We start from the raw sequence: 20,559 nt of genomic DNA on the forward strand, positions 1-20,559 counted from the left end.
GCACAGGAAGAACATGCAAACATTACAGAGAAAGACCCTGACTTGGATACGAACTCAGGGCCTTCTTTCTGTGAGGTGGCAGTGTTAAGCACCTAAAACAACATTAAAAACTAACATTTACTTGTGGTTTTACTTTTAAATGTAAAACACTGCATTTTGTATGAATGGATAAATGACAGTGAATACATACACTATCATGTTGTATGCTCTAATCATTACAAGAGTAATTCTGTGTAATGCACCAAGACTAAACATATTATTGTAATGTAATCAAGTTAAAGATGTCCTTTTTAAATTATTTAAAGGTCTTCTCATTTAGAACCCTTTCTGCCTTACTCCACATTATTATTTTAATTTTAACATTGGTCTTCTGCATTAACCTTCCCGCTGGACTACGATTTGCATTTTGCCGCAGTGTTTATATGTTACATTGAATAAATGGGAATGTGTTCACATGAAGTCTTTCTTTATGTCTTAAGAGACTGCTGTAATAGCTGTCAAGGTCTCCACTGATGCTTGAGAAGCATGCCTTCAGTCCTTCAAAGGTTTTCATCACAGACCCCATGACTATTGGTTTTGGTTTCTATGGCAACTAAGTTAAAATATAAGTTGACTCATCTTTTTACAAACATGAGTACAGCATTGTGAAGAAAAAAAATATTTTGGTCAGAAAAGGATTTAAGAGCAAAGCCTTTTCTGCAAAGAAGTGAAAAAATAAATAAATACATTTTTTTTTCTTTTCAATAAAACAGTGAAGAAATTGTGCTGATTTAACAAGATTGTTTGATCTGCTGGAATAACTTTTTTCTGTCTTTTCTCAAGATCTAGAAGGTGTAACATAATGTACTGGGATAAATTCTTGTCATGTCTGGTGTGGTATTAACAAAACCCACTCTGTATTTGAAATCCTTCACTGAAGGAACTGATTTCAGACACAGACAAAAAGACAAACATCTTGGACCTGTTAAGCAGGGAGCCATTTGAGTCCATTCACAGACTTATAAATGCTGGATTAACTACATGCAGCCATGGTAACATAAGGATGAGCAGAGCATTGAGTAGTTTCTGAGAAGCACAGTGAGGTAGTGCCTGCGAGCTTAATGACGCAGATTCCACTTTTGCGTATGCTTTTACTGTATGACCGACTAAAAAGCCTGTGGTTAATTACGAATGATATAAATCACATTAGGGGGATATAGTGCATGTTTTGTTCAGGAAAGAACTAAGTAGAGAGTGTTTCTCTTTATTAGATAAAACATATTTAACATTCTTTCAAATGCACAAGGCAAAATAGCTTTAACAATGGGTAGTTATTAATTCTGAATTCCGCATTCATAAAAATGATACAGTCTGTTGCCGTTAACCAAATTTGCAATGACTGCTGAAGGTCGAAATCCACATTAATGTGATTCACTTTGAAATGGCTGTCTGTGCAAGTTTCTCATCGTGACGCAATGAATTAGACATGTAACTAATAAATATCCAACATTAAATAAGAGTAAAATAAGAGTGAAGTGTGCACAGTGAACCAAAGCTCAGAGATACGAGGGTCTTCAGGCCGACGAGACTCAATAAATGTGAAAAATGTTTGTCTAAACTTTCGAGGCGCTCAAAATCATTGGATTTTAATTTAAATTCAGCAGCAAGAATTAAATTACAACCAACCCCAGAGTCTCTTAGATCTGGAAATGATGCTCATGGTTGTTTTAAAGATACCTGTTGTGAGATTTGTTAGTGCAAAATGACTTGCACTACAGTTTCTTCTATCAAATGGCACCACACTCCAAAATCCTTGTCCCTAAGAGGCTGTTACTATGGTGACAGCACACGGACAACATTGATGTCAGAGCCAATCTTGCAGTTGTATCGAGCATGTGGACATACAAATATTCAAATGTAAACACGGGTGTGGAGTAAATACATATTTTACACATGTTGCAATCCTTCATTATACATATCGAACATGACCTGCTGTCCTTCAGCTCCTTTGACAATGAATTAGATTTATATAACACTTTTTTGGACTTGCTGACCACTCAAAGCACAGGGAAGTATCACGTCTCAAGGCTGTCACACTAGATTCTTTATGACTGTTCTAGACAGTGTCTCAAGCACCCTGGACACTCTCCAAATATCTTTTATCTAATAATATTGGTTTTCAGGAAATACAGAGGCCTCACTTTTGATGAAAACTCCATGCAGTCTTGTTAATTTTCATTAGAAAAGGTGCTTCTTTTGCAGCACTTTTAGTGGGAGTTGTATTTCTGAGCTCTTTTGGCTTTAAATGCTTGATTTTCCACTTTAAAATTTAATGGATGGCTGGAGAGAGGATTTTAAACCTATAGTAGTTTATAAATTTTGACAACAGTATATAAAATTTCAGGATTCAGATTTGTGATACAGCACAACTTGTACTCCTAAGACAACCAGAATTCTGGAGAGCCATATATTACAGGGAGTCAGAAAAGAGAGAGTAGGTGGTTTTGTGGGTAGGTGGGGAGCAGGTTAAAGATGCTCCACCACACTCTTTCCAGTTATCCCAATGGCCTTTTAGCGGCATTACTCATTTTCGGAAAGGAGAGACACTCCTGTTATATAAGGCAGTGCTACAGAGTCTGCCTACAATCTAAAATCCCTGCAGATCCTCTGCATACCTGTACATAATTGCAAAGTTACTTATGGTGATATCTGTTTTCACTGCACTCAGCGAGCTCTAAAAATGACAGATTTCTGTTGTCTAAACTAACTAAACTTTATATGCATTAAAAATATGAGCGGAAAGAACCACGTAATAGATGTTTATTTTCAAACCTGCGCATTTTCAGCAATTTCACCATGACACACAGCACCCACACGGTCTGTGAAGAGGTTGAGGATAGCACCTGCTCCAGAAGTGTGTTGTTAATGTTATTTCTACCTCATGTAATCACCTCTTCAGAGGCTTGAGTGAGCCCTGTACCAGTATCAGCTCAAGAGATGAAAAACAAAACTGTGCTTGGTGATCCTTTTTTTTTTCTTGCACAGGTTAATTTTTATGTTGTGTAGCAGCTCTGGATAAGGGATACAGTTAATGTACTAAACTAATCTTGTGTTACTCACTTTACTGCCAGTTGTTTCCCAAAGATACTTTGGACTGGCATTCTTGTACTCCCTGGCTTTCGGTTTGATCTGACAATCGAGCTGCATGGACATAAACCTTCAATCCAGTTCATCACAGCAAATTAAAAGGCATCAGAAATCAATACACTTTAATAAGTTGGTAAAAATGGATATGAATGTGCTCTGTGGAGAAATAAAGGAGAAAGCATGTTGCCTCCTAGTCAGTTGCTTAACATAGCAGGTGGTTTTTAACATGAGTATAGGCTATACTCTGGAAAATATATTGGAAAATATATCATAGACAGCTTGCAGTTTTTGTGAAGTTGAAGGTACTGCCCTAGTCTCGTTGATACATGATGGAATTGTGCTGCTTGTGTTTGAGATGTTTTCCAGTCAAACATCTTGCAGGATTACTTGATCTTTGATGATGGTACTTTATCTATGTATCTTCCTGCAACTCTAATTTCATGACTAAATATGCTGTTATTTGGTTAACCACAAGGTGTACTGAAAGTTCACCCTAAAGGTAGGCTGCACCCTTCTTTCTTCAGGGATGAAAGAAATCTAATGAAAGGAAATGGCCATTTAAAATGGAATTACTTCCAGTCTTCCTCGTGGAAGTAGCAACGAGATTTTCGTTCTATTAAAAAAGAAGCTTTTTTTTTCCTGTTCCTCCAAGCCCCATTTTGAGACATCTCCCTAAATATACTTTGCTTTCAAAACATAATTGATGCAGTGGTGCACGTATATAGTGCTCCAAACACTGCTACACAGTGGGTCGCACTCGCGCGCACACACGCTTCCCCTCCTTTCTGCATCATAGTCCGCGGTTACCATCAAACGTTCACGTAATACTCCCGTGAATACGCTGACTTGTTGGAAACGCTCGAGTATCTTATATCTCTGTGATAGCACGCTGGGACATCAGTGGATGCATCCAAAGAAAAGTGAAGCCGCAGTCAAATACTCGAATATTACGCAAAGACTTGGATTACCGAGTACCAGTTGACTTCGTTGAAGGTAAGTGAGTACAGTTTGCGTAATTTGGATTAGTGTCATAAGACTGCAAAACACTGAAAACAAAAACGATAAGTGAAATTGTTGAGGGATGTTCTCCGAGGTTTATTTATTCAGTAACGCGAATGACCGTCTTTGATACCAAAACACAACACAGCCGAGATGTTTTGAAAACTTTTGGAGGAATTAAACATTTTGGTAGGAATAGCAGACATTCTCACGTGATTTCAGAAAACAGCAGGATCGGTGACATCGGACGAACCTGTGCTAAGCGCATTTTTTGAGCTATGCATAAACTGTTAAACCTGCATGAGCTACTGGGCTGTCAGTGTATTCCTATAGGAAGACTAATAACGGTGAAATCGGTTTTGCTGCCGATGGCAAGTTTGCATATACTCTTCATTATCATAACTTAATTCAAAATCTAAAATTTTGAAGCGGTAGTTCATAGACTTGCTCAAACTGCGCTCCAGATTTACATAAGGCGTCTTCTCCCTGCACTCAGACTGCAGTACTTCTTCAGTTCACATTTTAACAGTCTCGCGGTGTCCATGCCTCCTTGTCATTATTTGTCATCTTTTCACAGCCAGCGAGCTTACAATCCCCACTTACTTTGGCCACCACTTCTTACACCCCAGAAGGAGGGAGAGTGCTTTGACGTTTTGAACACTTTCCCAGAAGAAGCACAACAGTCCAAGTGACTGTCTCCTAGAATAAACCATTTTTAAAAAAGAAAGCCATAAGGGTGCCCTTGTATACCTGTAGTGGCTCTTGAAAGGATTGCAGTGACGTGTCATTTTAGTCATTACGGATTTGGATCAATTACACAGCATTAAAGGAGTGGGAATTTGTAATTAGCGCACAGAAGTTTGGAAAACCTGGTGCAGAAAACAAGAGACTTGATACAATGATACAGTGATAAGAGATGCTGTGTTTAAATGCAGAATTTGGAAATGCATATTAGAATGTGCATGTATGAATATCCAGTATTTACATATATTTACAAACAGAGATGTAGACACACCACACTCTGCTTTGGTGGTTCTTCTTTCCAAGAAACAGTAAAAGATTCATCACTGAGAAGAGTGTGGAAAGGGCTTACCTGAAGAGAGCTGTGGTTTTCAGTTCATGTAGCAAGCTATACACTGAATTTAATATTTCTATGCAGTGGTGCATTCCAGTAGGTTAAAGTAGCTGTCTGATAACTGGGTCATACACCGCTCTGGTATAGTGTCAGAGTATTGTGGTGAACAAGCTTCAGTATCTTTCTCGATTAATTACCTCGGTTAATATTTTTGAAGTTTCGTTCTGTAAACTCTTTTAATAGAGTTTCGGTCACATGAAGTGGCAGTGGTTTTGGGGAGTAATGCCAGTGAGAGCACAGAGAGCTGTTCTGTACAGACGGTGCCACAATGCATACTGTAGCTCTTGGAAACCATGGCAACAAAACAACATCAGAAGAAAGTGGTAAGATGAGCCAGTGATGCTTCAGAAAAGAGTTGAATGGTACGAGTCAGTGCATTGCACAAGCAAGCACAAAAAAGGACTGATTCATACTCAACAATTTTCTCCACCTCACTGGACCTGCCGTTCGAGGAGGGGTGGGGTTGGGTGGGTTGGGACAAAACAAACACTTTTCTTTCGCCTGTGTTCATTTCTGCCTTAATGTGTCGGAAAATGAAAAATGTAAATGTGTGCTTTGCATTCACAGCTAGCAAGAGGGACATTTTTATCATAAATGAAGCATTACAAGCTATAAAATTTGGCTCAGATATTATCACTGCCATCTGCCCCCTGTCACCAAGCAGTTTCCTTTGAAGAGCCTCAGCTGTGGCCAAATCCACAGCTCTGGCCTGCTGCCACTGTCTCACATGGCTTTGACAAACAATCCAATTCCAAAATAGCAGCAAGAAACATTTATTTAAAAATGAATATATAAATAAATAAGGAATAAATAAGGACGCTTGTAGTCATGTCTGTAAAATGTCACGGGCAAACCTAACAACAAAAGCACAGTAAAAGAAAAAAAATGTTCTCCAGACCCCCCCCAAAAAAGGTTTATGTTCTTCCAAACTGCCTTCAGAGGTTGTCAGTTGTTACCTCCTACACAAACACACCCATTACATTGTGAAGTATGCGTACTAGTGGTCTACTAGAACATAAAACAAGTAAACAAGGCAACGACAGTAAATAGTATCCGTAAAATGAACGTCTGCTTTGGGGAAAATCGGTACGCATCATCCAGTTTCCATCACAGTTGTTCAACATGACTCAGCATATCAATTATGCTGCTTAGAAGACCAAAAGAGACAAAGCTTTATTACAGTGAAACAACATGCAGTTATAAGATGGATTATAAATACAATGTCACTGCAGGAACATTGAACATATAATGTCTTAGTATTTTAGGGTTTATTAGATAATAGTTTATTTAATAAAGCAAAATGAGTGAAGCATAACGCATAAAAACACATGAAATTACTTCATGTACATATTCATGATGCCAATTCATTAAATTACAAAAAAAAAAAAAAGACAATTGCAAGCTGAAATCAGTAAATTCATGAAATCTAATTTTTATTTAGGATGTTTTTAAAATTAAAATTTATAAACTTCTGGCATTGTGTTGAACTCAGTATTTTAACACATAAAATAAAATATCCAAATCTTTTCCACCCAGCTCCACAGTCATACTTTTTTTTACTTACTGAATGCAGATGATGGTTATTATTTTTAGCCATATTTAAACTTAACACGTTCATGCCATCCAGGCACTGCAACCTAGGTGAGACTGCTTAAAAACACTGATTATTTTAAAATTCTGATACATTGCTGTCATTTTTAACTGCTAGAATATAATGCATAATGCAAATTTCCAGGCTTTTTTTTCTTCTCAAACTCACATCAGCATGAGCAGAACAAAAACGCAGACATGCCTCATCCCTCAAAGATTTTATTTTGAATCATAATAGTCCCCTAAGGTTAGGCAGTGTTGTGCAACTGCTGGAACGCAATGTGAAAAAGTGCCATCCATCCTCATTAATCTTATTCTTCAAAATTAGACCGGTGGTAGGCAGCTGAGATGTGCCCTAGGATGATATTTACAGACAAAGGCTTATATTTTAGTACCCTTTGTGGCAGGACCATGTCCAGTTGGTAATGTGTTCCAGATGCATGTAATTTATTTTCCTTAATAAAGGGTCAGTGGGAGCATTATGCGACTGCAGCTCTATGGCTCAGTGTACTCACAGTTTCATTTTTGTAACATACATACATTTCATCCCACTGTCACTATCAATAAAACAAATGCAACTCCAGCTAGTGAATAACAACAACAAAGTCAATGAAAAGGACAGAGACCTAAACACAAATTGCTTCTTGGTTTCTTGTCAGATATTATACATCACATTCAAGTTCAGGGGGATCATTTTTTCTTTTTCTTTATACATTTTTGACCTTTTTGTTCACTTTTGTTTAAATCCCATTTCAGCATAGAAATGGGAGTTTTTTGTGTTTGGTTTCTAATGTTGCAAAACCTCTGTAAAAAAAAAGATGTCTATTCAAACCCCACGCATCACGACTGTCAGCTTTGTAGGCTGTATATTAAAGTTGTTATTACTGAAAACAAAATAACCTGAGCTACTACTGTATGCTACCAATCAGCAGCTGGACAGTGACATCTTTTTTTTTATTTTTTATTAATTTGTTTTCTAATCACACCGTTCTGCCTTTGTCATTATTCACCAAGGGTGTCGCTAGTTATATTTTTCTTTTTTTAAGTTGAGCTCAGCGACTTAATTTGAGACATAATTTACATCCCCATTACTGAAGAGCACTTCATTCAGCTCTTTCAAAAAGCATAGATAAAAGACCCCTGACTCAGCAATAGTCAAGTGTCTTCTATCTTTTTTTTTCTGTCTTCTGCTGAAGAACTGCTTCTTATCTCAAAGATTGCTTTGAAAGGGGAAAAAACATGTGCACACAAAATTCTGCCCAACTTGCCATATTTCTGTTTATTGTTTGCTGAGCCGTCCTGTGACTCAAGCTTATGAGAACAGGTGTAGGGATCTGTGATTCATTGTGAGGTCTGATAATTGTATTAACTGGTCTGACATCCGCCTTACCTTCTAATTCTGCTTGGCATTCATGATATTGTCTGTCTTTCTGCGGTAGCTATTGTCTGTGTGGTGAGAAACAGAGGCCATGAGATAAAATGTGTGTTTCTTAAAACTCTGGTCAGACCTTACTAAATATGCTTGCGGCCTAGTTTTTGTTCAAGCCCTTTTATAAGTGAGGGTAAATAAGATCATGAATTCTGGTTGAATAAACACAAACAATGAAAGCAAAATGTGTGCGTTTGTGTCCTCACGTACGTAGTATGTTTTCTTCCGTTGGTCTAAATGAGCCTTACAGGACTGGTGTATGTATAATGAAAAGAAATTATTCTGATACCCAGACAACAGAGTTGTATCAATCTGAGTGAGAGAAAATGCTAATGGTGAGTCTGGGTATTATTCTTGTCAGATTGATGCAGAGGATGTGATTTAGCTTGGGCATATCTTTCAAACGCTCCCATACTCTAGAAGTGAAAGCTCGCCCCTTTAGGACAGAGGAGAGCCACGCTGTTGTGTTCTGCATTTTCACCAGGCAAATGGTAAACTGAAGTATGGAATTGTTTAGGCTAGAGCTCTGCAGGAGGAGATGGATCGCGTGCTTTTAGTTTGCAGCACTCTCGGTCTTTCACTCACCCCCCAGGAAACATCTCCTGCTTGCGCACACTGAAGAAAAAACACAACCTTGAGTAAAGTCTGGGATGGACTTAAATAACAAAAAAGTAATGGCTGAAAAGAAGAGACTTGATCCCTTTGGCTACTCCAAGTTGACCCCCACCTTCACTTTAGCGTGCTCAAAATAAAAGTGGCCTGTTTGTAGTCAAAGAGTGGGTGGATTACTTTTTACCACATAAGTAACAGTGACTTAGAAATGCTGGTAACTTGCATAATGTGTCCGCATTCCTATTCACACACAATTACATAGCTCTTAAATTAATAATAGTTGTACTGTAACTACCTACTGCATTGCTTACCCTAGTACTAATGATATGAACCTCATGCGTCAAAGATTTTACAGTACATACAGGTAGAGATAGAAGATGTGTAAAAAATGCAATAAAGGTCATCTGCTGAAGTCTAATAAAGGATGCTGCATTTTAGAATTGTTATCAATTTGTTTACTGAAAGAGCACTTTGCAAACACAAAATCCAAGCGATAAAGAAGTTGGAAACTGTGTCTTTCCACTAAACCACTAAATAGCCTTATGGTGACATATTAACCTGACTTGTGTCATTTCTTAGATTGCTTAAAAAGAAGCTAAAATTTGGAATATCGCTAGAAAAGATAAGGCGTTCAGATACTGCAGCGTCACTATCTCCCATAGATGTCTTTGGAGAGTCTCCTTGAGAACATTTGGTCACCTACACCATCCCAGTGTCTTCGACTCGAGGGTGCTATCTTGATTCACAATTACTCTTAAGCAATACATTGTTAAAAAGTGCACTGAAAGAACATCTTCTTAAAATATGTTACACCTTGCTGTACTACAGATATTACTGGATGCAGCAGCCGGGAGAAATCTTTATCTCTGGTCTTGACTGAGGCTATCACTCAACACCTCAGTCAGAATTTTTGTACTCCCACTCTTCTGCACTGGCTGCTACTTCCATTGTAAGGCCTGCCAAAAAAATAGTCTGTTATCCACACACAGATCCTATGTCATCAGTAATTTTAGCTGGCAGTTGTGGACTTGTTCAGCCGCATCAGCTCAGGTTATCAGAATTTAAAGTTATGTGTAATTTCAAAGCAAAGTTTGAGTTCTAACCTAGAATTGAAACCAGAAGCCCAGCTGGTAAACACTTTGACCACCAGCTGCTTGCACTGATCTCACAAGACAGAAAGTCTCTAAGCAAAGTAGATAACTAATTCAAAGCAAAGGCGAGACACAAAATGCCGTTGCTCTGAGAACACGTTATAGCAAATGATCCAGTGTTAGATCACTCTGTGTCCATAAAAGTGCTCCAATTTTCATGATGAAAAAAAGCAGCGGGGTTATGTAGCCAGGCTGTGAAATTGGCATAGAAACCTGTTAGAGGAATTCATGTGGGTGAATTTAATTTATTGGGCTTTTTGTGGCATACAGTTGGAAATGTCATCCTGCATGCAGTCATTTATCCTACAGTTAAGGATTTATGTTGTTATGTATTTGTAAGCTCTGTTATTTTGGTCATTAGAGAGACCAGTGCACTCAAAGTGTTTTGTATTTATGAAAGCTGTAGGTTATTTATGATGTATGATTGACATATTTAGTAAAAGTTTTTTCCCATATACTGAAAATTCTCATATTTATGTTGTTTATCTTACAACATATCGAGATTTGTGTTATAGAAAATTAATTGGTGGTTCAGAACCTGGGATTTCTGCAGAACTGAGTTAAATAAAACCTCCATGAAAATACACTGGCAACCTGTCCAGGCTGTACCCAGGATTTCAGCTTTTCACTCTTTCGTCCTGTAACATCTCTGATGGGCTCCAATCAGTCAATCGCCACCCATGCATGGATGGATGGATCACATACATGATGTGTGTGGAAGCTGTTGTTCACGGAACATGGAGAACTAATACACATTGTTGGAACCTGTCAGTGTTTTGACTCAAACCATAAAATCGCTGTATAAATCACAGACTATATTATTAGAGTCTAAATTGTTTTACATTACTCTGTTGGTGTCCTTGGGAAGATTGACCAAAAAAGATAAGCATTTAATAAATTATCCTATGTGATTTCACATTTTCCAGCATTATAATATTTGTCTGACACACAGTTACGTATTCGAACGAAGGCACTGAACTTCTTTTTGGGAAGCCATGTGGCTTACACTGCATGTTATTCATTAGTTTTGTGATCATAAACTACCACTTATTTTGTTGTAGTACAGTACTTGGACAATAATATTATTCTCTAATAGATTTTCTCGTATATTTTCTTAATTCTTATAATTGAATTCTTCCTACTGGTTGACAGTGAACATGTACGGGTTTATATGTTAATATTGTGGTGTTTTCTCTTGTTATTTCAAAGCCAACAGGGCAACAGCTTTTCCAAATTTTAAGCAGTTTAGCATATACAAAAGCAGAAAAAATGTCAGCTGTTGCACAAGGTCAGATCCACCTGAATATTCTTTACTGCAGAAAACAGACAAATGAAAGCTGCTGCTCCTGCAGTGCAGGGCTGACTCACAGCAGGATGGAAAGAAGCACGCTTGCCGGTCTCACTGAGTTCCCCGAAGAAGATTACTGAAATTTTAAATTTTTATGTTGTGTTTCTCTTGTGGTAATTTGAAATAATTTGCTCCCACAAGCTCAATTATGCCTGCCTAGTCTCAGATGTACAACCAAAAAGATTCCAGAGAAAGAGAGTTTTGCTTCCTGCAAATGTGTGCACTGATTTACTGCATTTACTCATTTAATGCTAAACGCATCGCTGAGAAACCATTCCCCCTATTTCTTTTAGTGTCATTAATGAAACAGTTTATTTCGTTCTCAAGTAATTTTTAGCACAGCTTTTAAAACTCGTGTGCAATAATGTTGTTTACAGTATTTAGCAAATACTATGTACTATGCCGTTATCTTTCAAAACAAAGCTATACTCATATGTTATCTCTTCACTTACTACCCATCGTTGGCAGGTTGTGTTGGCAAGATATTCCCCGGCTAGGGCACGAGCTGCCATGCCATTTGGCTGTTTGACACTCGGGGAGAAGAAGGATTACAACAGTCCCTCAGAGGTGACCGACAAGTATGACCTCGGACAAATTGTTAAATCGTGAGTAAATTTTTCCCTATCTGAATGCTGACAAGTGTGTACATAGTAGGGATGGACCGATCCGATATCGCGTATCGGTATCGCTCCGATACTGACGTAAATTACTGGATCGGATATCGGAGAGAAATAAAAAATGTAATCTGATCCATTAAATATCACAAAAGCACCTCACAAAATTTGCGACATGGCATAACTCAGCTCAGAACCTTAGCACGTCGGAGCAGTATGCCTCACGTGATAGAGCGGCTGTGGCGTGCGAGACCTGTCGGCGGTCTGATTGAGCATTTGGAGCCTCGCTACGTGCTGCCAAACCGGCATTTCATCTCCAAGAAAGTTATCCCAGAGAGAAGTAAAGCAAGTGTGTAAGTTCATCTCTGAATGTTTGTAAAGCAGTCCCACGTTAAGCTTAACAACCGATATTTGGAGCGACTGCCTCTTCTCTCCCCTCCCTCTCCTGTTGCTACTTCAATCATGAAACTGATCAATGATCAGCTGATCAGCTTTTCTGTCGCGAGTCCGTCTCTCTTGTTTGTTTTTGGCCCACAAACAGTTTTATTCATTAAAAAAATACACTGTATCGGATTCATATCAGTATCGGCAGATATCCAAATTTATGATATCGGTATCTGTATCGGACATAAAAAAGTGGTATCATGCCATCTCTAGTACAGACTTCTGAGGAATTTGACTCATAATATGATATATGTTTGCTTTTTTTCCATATTGACACAGAGAGGAGTTTTGTGAGATATTCCGGGCGAAGGACCGGAACACCTTAAAGATGTACACATGCAAAAAGTTCCACAAAAAGGATGGAAGGAAAGTCAGGAAAGCTGCCAAGAATGAGATTAAGATCTTGAAGATGTAAGTAAAGTATGGCGCTGCTCATTTCAGAGCTTTAGGGGTGTGGAAGCCACCTGGCAGTGAAGCAAAGCTGATGTGAAATGACCATTTATCTCTGAGTTCAGCCAAAAATACCAAAAAGGGGGCATTGTGGTGAAAAAGCCAAAATATTCAAGTTTGGTATATTGCAAAAGTGACAAACAGAGTAAAGTCAAGTAAAGTCAGATTGCAAGTTTCATACATATTTGTTTTTGCTTAAAGGATAAGTCCGGTGATGTTCAAAATTTACTTACCATCTACCAAGCTGAGAAGTAAACTCCTTAATTTATCCTTTTAATATATATTTATTTTGCAGCCAAATTATGACTTATGCCTTTTTAACATATTGAAAATCTGCTAAAAAAAAAAAAGAAAAGAAAAAGAAGAAGAAGAAGAAAAAGAGAGATCAGTGAGCATAACTATTGCAGTAGATGGCATGGCATTACCATAAACATGGGTTTATCCCACATGGACTGCTTTCGTAAATGTTTATTAGAGCACAAGAGGTGCAGCTTAAATCTAGTGTTTACTGATGAGTAAAAAAACAAAACTACTGCTCATCACTTTAAAAAAATAAAATAAAAGTAGTGTGTTAGCTGTGCTTTAAGATGAGGTCTTCATTAGTGACAAATGGGTATTGGACCTGACAAAATTAGAACTAAAAACATTTTTGGTCAGGATTTTTTCATTGGGTCTCCCACCATTCTTATCCTGTAAAACGTTATTTTTAAAAGCCTGAGATTCTATGACACGTAACATTCGGTGGGCCTATTGTGATGTCTAAGGACTCAATTGTCACATTTGCATGAAAAATAATACATAATAAAGGTCAACATACCAGCAACTGACAAGAAATTATAATAACAATCAGCATACTTGGTCCCAAATCAGTTTAATAAGGAATTCATTAGATGTTGATTATTTATGAACCCAGAACTGACATATTATTGTGGTGATTTGTCATTGCTTGACTAAGGCCTGCACTGTTTTAGTTGGTGTTCTAAAAATTCACCCTCTGATGAGCTAGACCGTGGTGATGCCATGCTGGCAGTTTTTGACGTAATGGAAAAAACTGCCTGTTGCAGTTACACAGCTTTACCTTGTTTTATGCTCTTGTTTTACAGAGTACCACTGAGATTTTGTTATCCTTTCTGACTCAGTTATTTCTCATGTAACCTCACCTACGTCACTGCATCTTTCTCCTGTTCCCTTCAAAGGGTAAAACATCACAACATCCTTCAGCTGGTTGACGCCTTCGAAACAAAGAAAGAGTACTTTATTTTCCTGGAGCTGTGAGTAGTTTTGGGGCATTTGTTGCTCACTGTACCTCTTCAACTCTCACAAAAGAAACGATTTATTGAATCTGTGAAATGTTTTAGAGTATTATCAAAATGTGACGTACTAAATCTAGGTGTCCTTTTTTGCCAGTGCTACAGGCAGAGAGGTCTTTGACTGGATCTTAGATCAAGGCTACTACTCAGAGAGGGACACCAGCAATGTTATGAGGCAGGTGTTGGAAGCTGTAGCTTACCTGCACTCTCTGAAAATCGTCCACAGAAACCTTAAGGTACTGCACTGCTGACACCTAGTGAAAAACAACAGCATGTCATCACTGGCCAAATAAATTACTGTATGCAGGGACCACCTTGTAATAAGGTTGCATTCATTAAGATCATATGCTTTCTATGATACAAACAAACTTTCATTTCCTTAACCAGCTGGAGAACTTGGTCTACTTTAATCGCTTGAAGCACTCCAAAATTGTTATCAGCGACTTCCAGTTGGCAAAACTGGAAAATGGACTCATTAAAGATCCATGTGGGACTCCTGAATATCTTGGTGAGTAAAATCAGTTCAGATCAATAAAATTCATCTTGTACTGCTTTAGTTTTTAACTATAAAGTGCATCCCTGCCAAAATACTTAAAACCTGTTTTTGCTGCTAGCCCCTGAAGTGGTGGCGAGACAGAGATATGGAAGACCTGTGGACTGCTGGGCCATAGGTGTGATCATGTATATACTGTAAGTGGCTCATAATGTGCTTAGAGTATCTTGTATTACAAGTTTTGTTTTGTTTTCTTAAGTTAGAGTTTTGTGGAAGAAAGTCTTATTCTTTTATCCTCATTTTTCTACCTCATTAGTTTGTCTGGGAACCCTCCTTTTTATGATGATGCTGAAGAAGATGACTCTGATAATCGTGATAAGAATCTTTTCCTAAAGATTTTGTCAGGGGATTATGAATTTGATTCCCCATACTGGGATGATATTTCAGACTCTGGTAAGAGACACTCAATGTATTTGACTGTACAACCTTGTTTATAAAATTTTAAAAAAAAAAGTTGAGATGCTGTGTAAAATGTAGGAAAAAAAACAGAATGCAAACAAAAAACCAAACAAAAAATCCTGTATGTTCTCACTTAGGGATCAGGACCATTATTTACCTCAGCCTCAGACAGCAGCAGGCATATACAGTGGGGCAAAAAAGTATTTAGTCAGCCACCGATTGTGCAAGTTCCCCCACTTAAAATGATGACAGAGGTCAGTAATTTGCACCAGAGGTACACTTCAACTGTGAGAGACAGAATGTGAAAAAAAAAATCCATGAATCCACATGGTAGGATTTGTAAAGAATTTATTCGTAAATCAGGGTGGAAAATAAGTATTTGGTCACCTCAAACAAGGAAAATCTCTGGCTCTCACAGACCTGTAACGTCTTCTGTAAGAAGCTTTTCTGTCCCCCACTCGTTACCTGTATGAATGGCACCTGTTTGAACTCATCATCTGTATAAAAGACACCTGTCCACAGCCTCAAACAGTCAGACTCTAAACTCCGCCATGGCCAAGACCAAAGAGCTTTCGAAGGACACCAGGAAAAGTATTGTAGACCTGCACCAGACTGGGAAGAGTGAATCTACAATAGGCAAGCAGCTTGGTGTGAAAAAATCAACTGTGGGAGCAATCATCAGAAAATGGAAGACATACAAGACCACTGATAATCTCCCTCGATCTGGGGCTCCACGCAAGATCTCATCCCGTGGGGTCAAAATGATCATGAGAACGGTGAGCAAAGATCCCAGAACCACACGGGGGGACCTGGTGAATGACCTGCAGAGAGCTGGGACCAAAGTAACAAAGGTCACCATCAGTAACACACTACAACGGCAGGGAATCAAATCCCGCAGTGCCAGACGTGTTCCGCTGCTGAAGCCAGTGCATGTCCAGGCCCGTCTGAAGTTTGCCAGAGAGCACATGGATGATACAGCAGAGGATTGGGAGAATGTCATGTGGTCAGATGAAACCAAAGTAGAACTTTTTGGTATAAACTCAACTCGTCATGTTTGGAGGAAGAAGAATACTGAGTTGCATCCCAAGAACACCATACCTACTGTGAAGCATGGGGGTGGAAACATCATGCTATGGGGCTGTTTTTCTGCCAAGGGGACAGGACGACTGATCCGTGTTAAGGACAGAATGAATGGGGCCATGTATCGTGAGATTTTGAGCCAAAACCTCCTTCCATCAGTGAGAACTTTGAAGATGAAACGAGGCTGGGTCTTCCAACATGACAATGATCCAAAACACACCGCCCGGGCAACAAAGGAGTGGCTCCGTAAGAAGCATTTGAAAGTCCTGGAGTGGCCTAGCCAGTCTCCAGACCTCAACCCCATAGAAAATCTGTGGCGGGAGTTGAAAGTCCGTGTTGCTCGGCGACAGCCCCAAAACATCACTGCTCTGGAGAAGATCTGCATGGAGGAATGGGCCAAAATACCAGCTACTGTGTGTGCAAAACCTGGTAAAGACCTATAGTAAACGTTTGACCTCTGTTATTGCCAACAAAGGTTATGTTACAAAGTATTGAGTTGTATTTTTGTTATTGACCAAACACTTATTTTCCACCCTGATTTACGAATAAATTCTTTACAAATCCTACCATGTGGATTCATGGATTTTTTTTTTTTCACATTCTGACTCTCACAGTTGAAGTGTACCTCTGGTGCAAATTACTGACCTCTGTCATCATTTTAGGTGGGGGAACTTGCACAATCGGTGGCTGACTAAATACTTTTTTGCCCCACTGTATATGCAAACCTCAAAACTCAGCACTGTCTAAATATTTTTGAACATACTGCCATAAAGATGTTAGACAATGGACAGAATCCAGCAGTGTGACTCTGTACTAAAAGAGTCAGTAGCAATCACATGACTCGAATCAGACTAGTTTACTACAGCTGTCTCAAACTGCTACATCCGGCTGGTCTCTCTAAAACACATCCTGAGTTGAGATGTTCAGGTCATCTGCACTCAAGTGATATGTAAACCATATGAATTCACACAACTCCTTATCTTTTTTGGAAACAAGGTTGCATGTATGTGTGTCTGCAATAGGCAGATTGCAAATGATGTGTCCAAGGTATAAATATTTTTTTATATTATTTCTTGTTTGTTTGTTTATTTTATTTGTATTTTTTACAGCCAAAAGCTTAGTGGCATCTTTAATGGAAGTGGACCAAGATCAGCGATTGACGGCACAAGAAGCCATAGCCCATGAATGGTAAAGAACCAAAATCAAATGTAAACAGTACCATGAATGCAAGTTAAATTATGAAGTTGATGAATAGATTGGCACTGGAGGAAAATCTCTCTTTTGTTACTTATTTTCAGGATTTCTGGCAATGCTGCCTCAGATAAGAACATCAAGGATGGCGTTTGTGCACAAATTGAAAAGAACTTTGCCAAAGCCAAGTGGAAGGTAGTCCTTCATATGAAGTATACATCATTAAATTAATGCTGTAATGTAATTACATAATTAATGTAATGTTTAGTGTATTACATACATACGTTATATTCAGTTGTGGCCCAGGATCCAACTAGCAGGCTATATCTAGTTGTATAAATTGTCTAAAACATATTTCTTTATCCATAAAATGACTCTTATTTGACTCTGTTTCTTAGAATAGACACACTTTGATGGTACCTGCTTGCTTTCAAACTGTTGGTTGTAGCATTTAAATAATGCTCAGTTGGTACCAAGGGGCCCAAAGTGCCAAGAAAATTACCGCAGACTGTTAAACCACCAACGGCAACCTGAATTGTTTACACAAGGAAGAATGCTTTAATGTTGTTTACACAAAATTATGAACCTACAATCAAACAGGCCACTTTTTCCTAATCTTCTATTGTCCAATGTTGATAAGCCTTGTGAAAAATGTATCCTCGGTTTCCTGTTTTTAGCTGAGCGGCGTGGCACATGGTGTGGTCTTCAGCTGCTCTGTAGCCCATGTCGTTCAAGTTTTGATGTGCATTCAAGACTTGAGTTACTGGTTCCCAGTATTGCTCAGTGGATCAGAATCAGAATGGCATTTATTCCAAAGTTTGTACACAAATTAGGGATATTTTTTGGTGTCATGGTCCAAAAAAAGGGTTCGACAAATAGAATACAATATAGATTATATGTTTTATATGATTTATATTACATGATTATATATTATATCTTATATTGTATTATAAATACACACAATATAAATATATATAAAGTACCTACAGATATTAGAATACATCTTGTATGTAGGTAGAGCACAATGCACAAAAGGATATTGCCTACATGTCTAAATACATGAAGATACTGTCATGTGATTGATTTTTGCATTAATGAGTAGTTGAACAGTTGTGCCTAATGAAGTGGCTAGTGAAGTTGCCAATGATGAGCACAAGTGAAAAGATGGACTAATGTATTTCCTTGTATGTAATCATCTTATATGAACTACATTTTCGTTACTCACAGAAAGCTGTTAGAGTGACTACTCTCATGAAGAGACTTCGAGCATCTGAGCAGGGCGATTCTGGGGCCACGGGGGCTCCAGCTGACCCCAACGCACCAAGCGGTGCTCCTGCTCCTCCAGCAGGTGGCAGCGACGGCGTTGCCGCCAACATGAAAGGTGGTTGCAGCGAAAAGGCTCCGGAAACACAGACTGCACTCTCCCTGCTCAGTGCAGCCAGACAGGAAGAGCAGGCAAGGTGCAATGGTGATGTTCCTCAAATGTTGCCACAGAGAAAAGGAGACTAGGCCTCAGTCAAACACGTAAGGAGGAGCAACAATCCCATGTGCAGTACAGCCAATAAATCTGGCATCATGATATTGTGTCTTTGCCGTCTAAGTTTACCCCCAGTTTGCAGAATTAATCCACAACAACTCACTTTCATCCTTTTGCATTATGTAATGACTAGTCTTTTCAATAGTGTTCGCCACTCTCCCTTGTTTTGTTGCAAAGTAGGTCTTCTGTTGTGTTTGTTTTCCTTGAGAACTATAAAAAACTCACAGCGTAGTTTAGTGAAATTAACTCAACTTTATTCAACCTGCCACTGTATATAGATATATTTGTCTTTGTTTTGGCAAATTGCTACTTTAGCTTCAGAACTTAAAATCCTGAGTTTATATCTTGTGGCCTAAAATTATGAGTTGGTAATTTAACGATACTAAGGTTTATTTCAAAATAAATATATAGAGTTGTATTTAAAAGTCTCTCCAAAATAGACAGCAACACACCATCTCACAAGTAATTGAATATAAAACTAAAAGTCCAAATAATTATTTTTCAGCCGTCTTAAAGATTTCAAACTTGTACAATATGAGTGGTATTCAAATATTTTATAAAATACAGTGGATTCAATTTGACACCATGACTACTACCGGGCAACTTTTGACAACTTAGAATTTTAAGGCATAAGAAAGCATATGTTTTAAGTTAAAGTGCCTTAATATTTGTTGCAGTCATGTACGAATATGTTTCAAGAGGAACAACTTGATTACATATGCTTACTAAGTTCATTGAAATGTTTTAGCTGTTTTATTTGCGCCTCCGTTTAGAGTCTTTAGCCGCTGTATTGATAATTGTGTTCCGTCCTCTTTGACACTTCATTTAAAACACTGAAAACTAGATGTAGAGCATTCTGTGTGGAGTGATGTTTTAGTTGTTATTGTGTTGTAACTCGTAGCTAGTAAAACTCAGAGTTTATGGCAGAGTCCATATTCTGTACGACTATGTATATTTGAATTGTATGTGTATACATGTGTATTTTTTTTAATTGTGTGTATTTGGCAACCTTTAGCTGAGCTAACAAGTTGCTACAATGCTTGTGAATGAATAAAATGAGCAATACTCCTGTTGCCCTTCACTTACATGATACAGTATTTGATATTTGATTGTGTTGTTATGTTTTGCTTTGTTTCTCAATTAGTATAAGAATCCATGCCTTTTGCCCAATGTCAGACCAGATCAGCAATTCCAGTAATATTATACCAAGAAAGTGTATTTAATTAAAAACTGTGATAATTGCTGACACAGAAAACAAACAATAGATGCAACATATGCAAACACATGCATGTTCATAAAATGTCCCAGCCAATATTTATATTGTTTATTGTGCCTTTAAGCTTTAGACTTTAGCATGGGGCTTCTATAATTGTCTGTGGTAAATTGGATTTTCAGTGATTTTTGAAAACTAAACTCAATTGGACACCCAATATGAAACATATTATTATTATTATTATTATTATTATTATTATTATTATTATTATTATTATTATTATTATTATGAGGCACTAACAAAAAGGAGAGGAGGAACTGTAGGTGGCAGAGTGGAAGATGCTTAAATTTTCATTTGAGGGACCAGAAAGGACAGGAT

At 38.1% G+C, this 20,559-nt stretch overlaps 1 protein-coding gene across 1 annotated transcript; it reads left to right on the forward strand.

The window, feature by feature from the left end:
* Positions 1-3,834: 3,834 nt before the first annotated feature.
* LOC113022286 (caM kinase-like vesicle-associated protein) lies at positions 3,835-20,055 on the forward strand. Its single transcript, XM_026167512.1, has 11 exons — positions 3,835-4,119; positions 11,859-11,995; positions 12,728-12,859; positions 14,095-14,169; positions 14,306-14,444; positions 14,596-14,716; positions 14,823-14,898; positions 15,018-15,154; positions 17,350-17,428; positions 17,539-17,626; positions 18,659-20,055. Exons 2-11 carry the CDS (start codon positions 11,901-11,903, stop codon positions 18,938-18,940), a joined length of 1,224 nt encoding a protein of 407 aa, XP_026023297.1. The 5' UTR covers positions 3,835-4,119; positions 11,859-11,900; the 3' UTR covers positions 18,941-20,055.
* Positions 20,056-20,559: the final 504 nt, after the last annotated feature.

The sequence above is a fragment of the Astatotilapia calliptera genome, chromosome 5 (genome assembly GCF_900246225.1).
Source record: "Astatotilapia calliptera chromosome 5, fAstCal1.2, whole genome shotgun sequence".
In the NCBI taxonomy this organism is placed as follows: Eukaryota; Metazoa; Chordata; class Actinopteri; order Cichliformes; family Cichlidae; genus Astatotilapia; species Astatotilapia calliptera.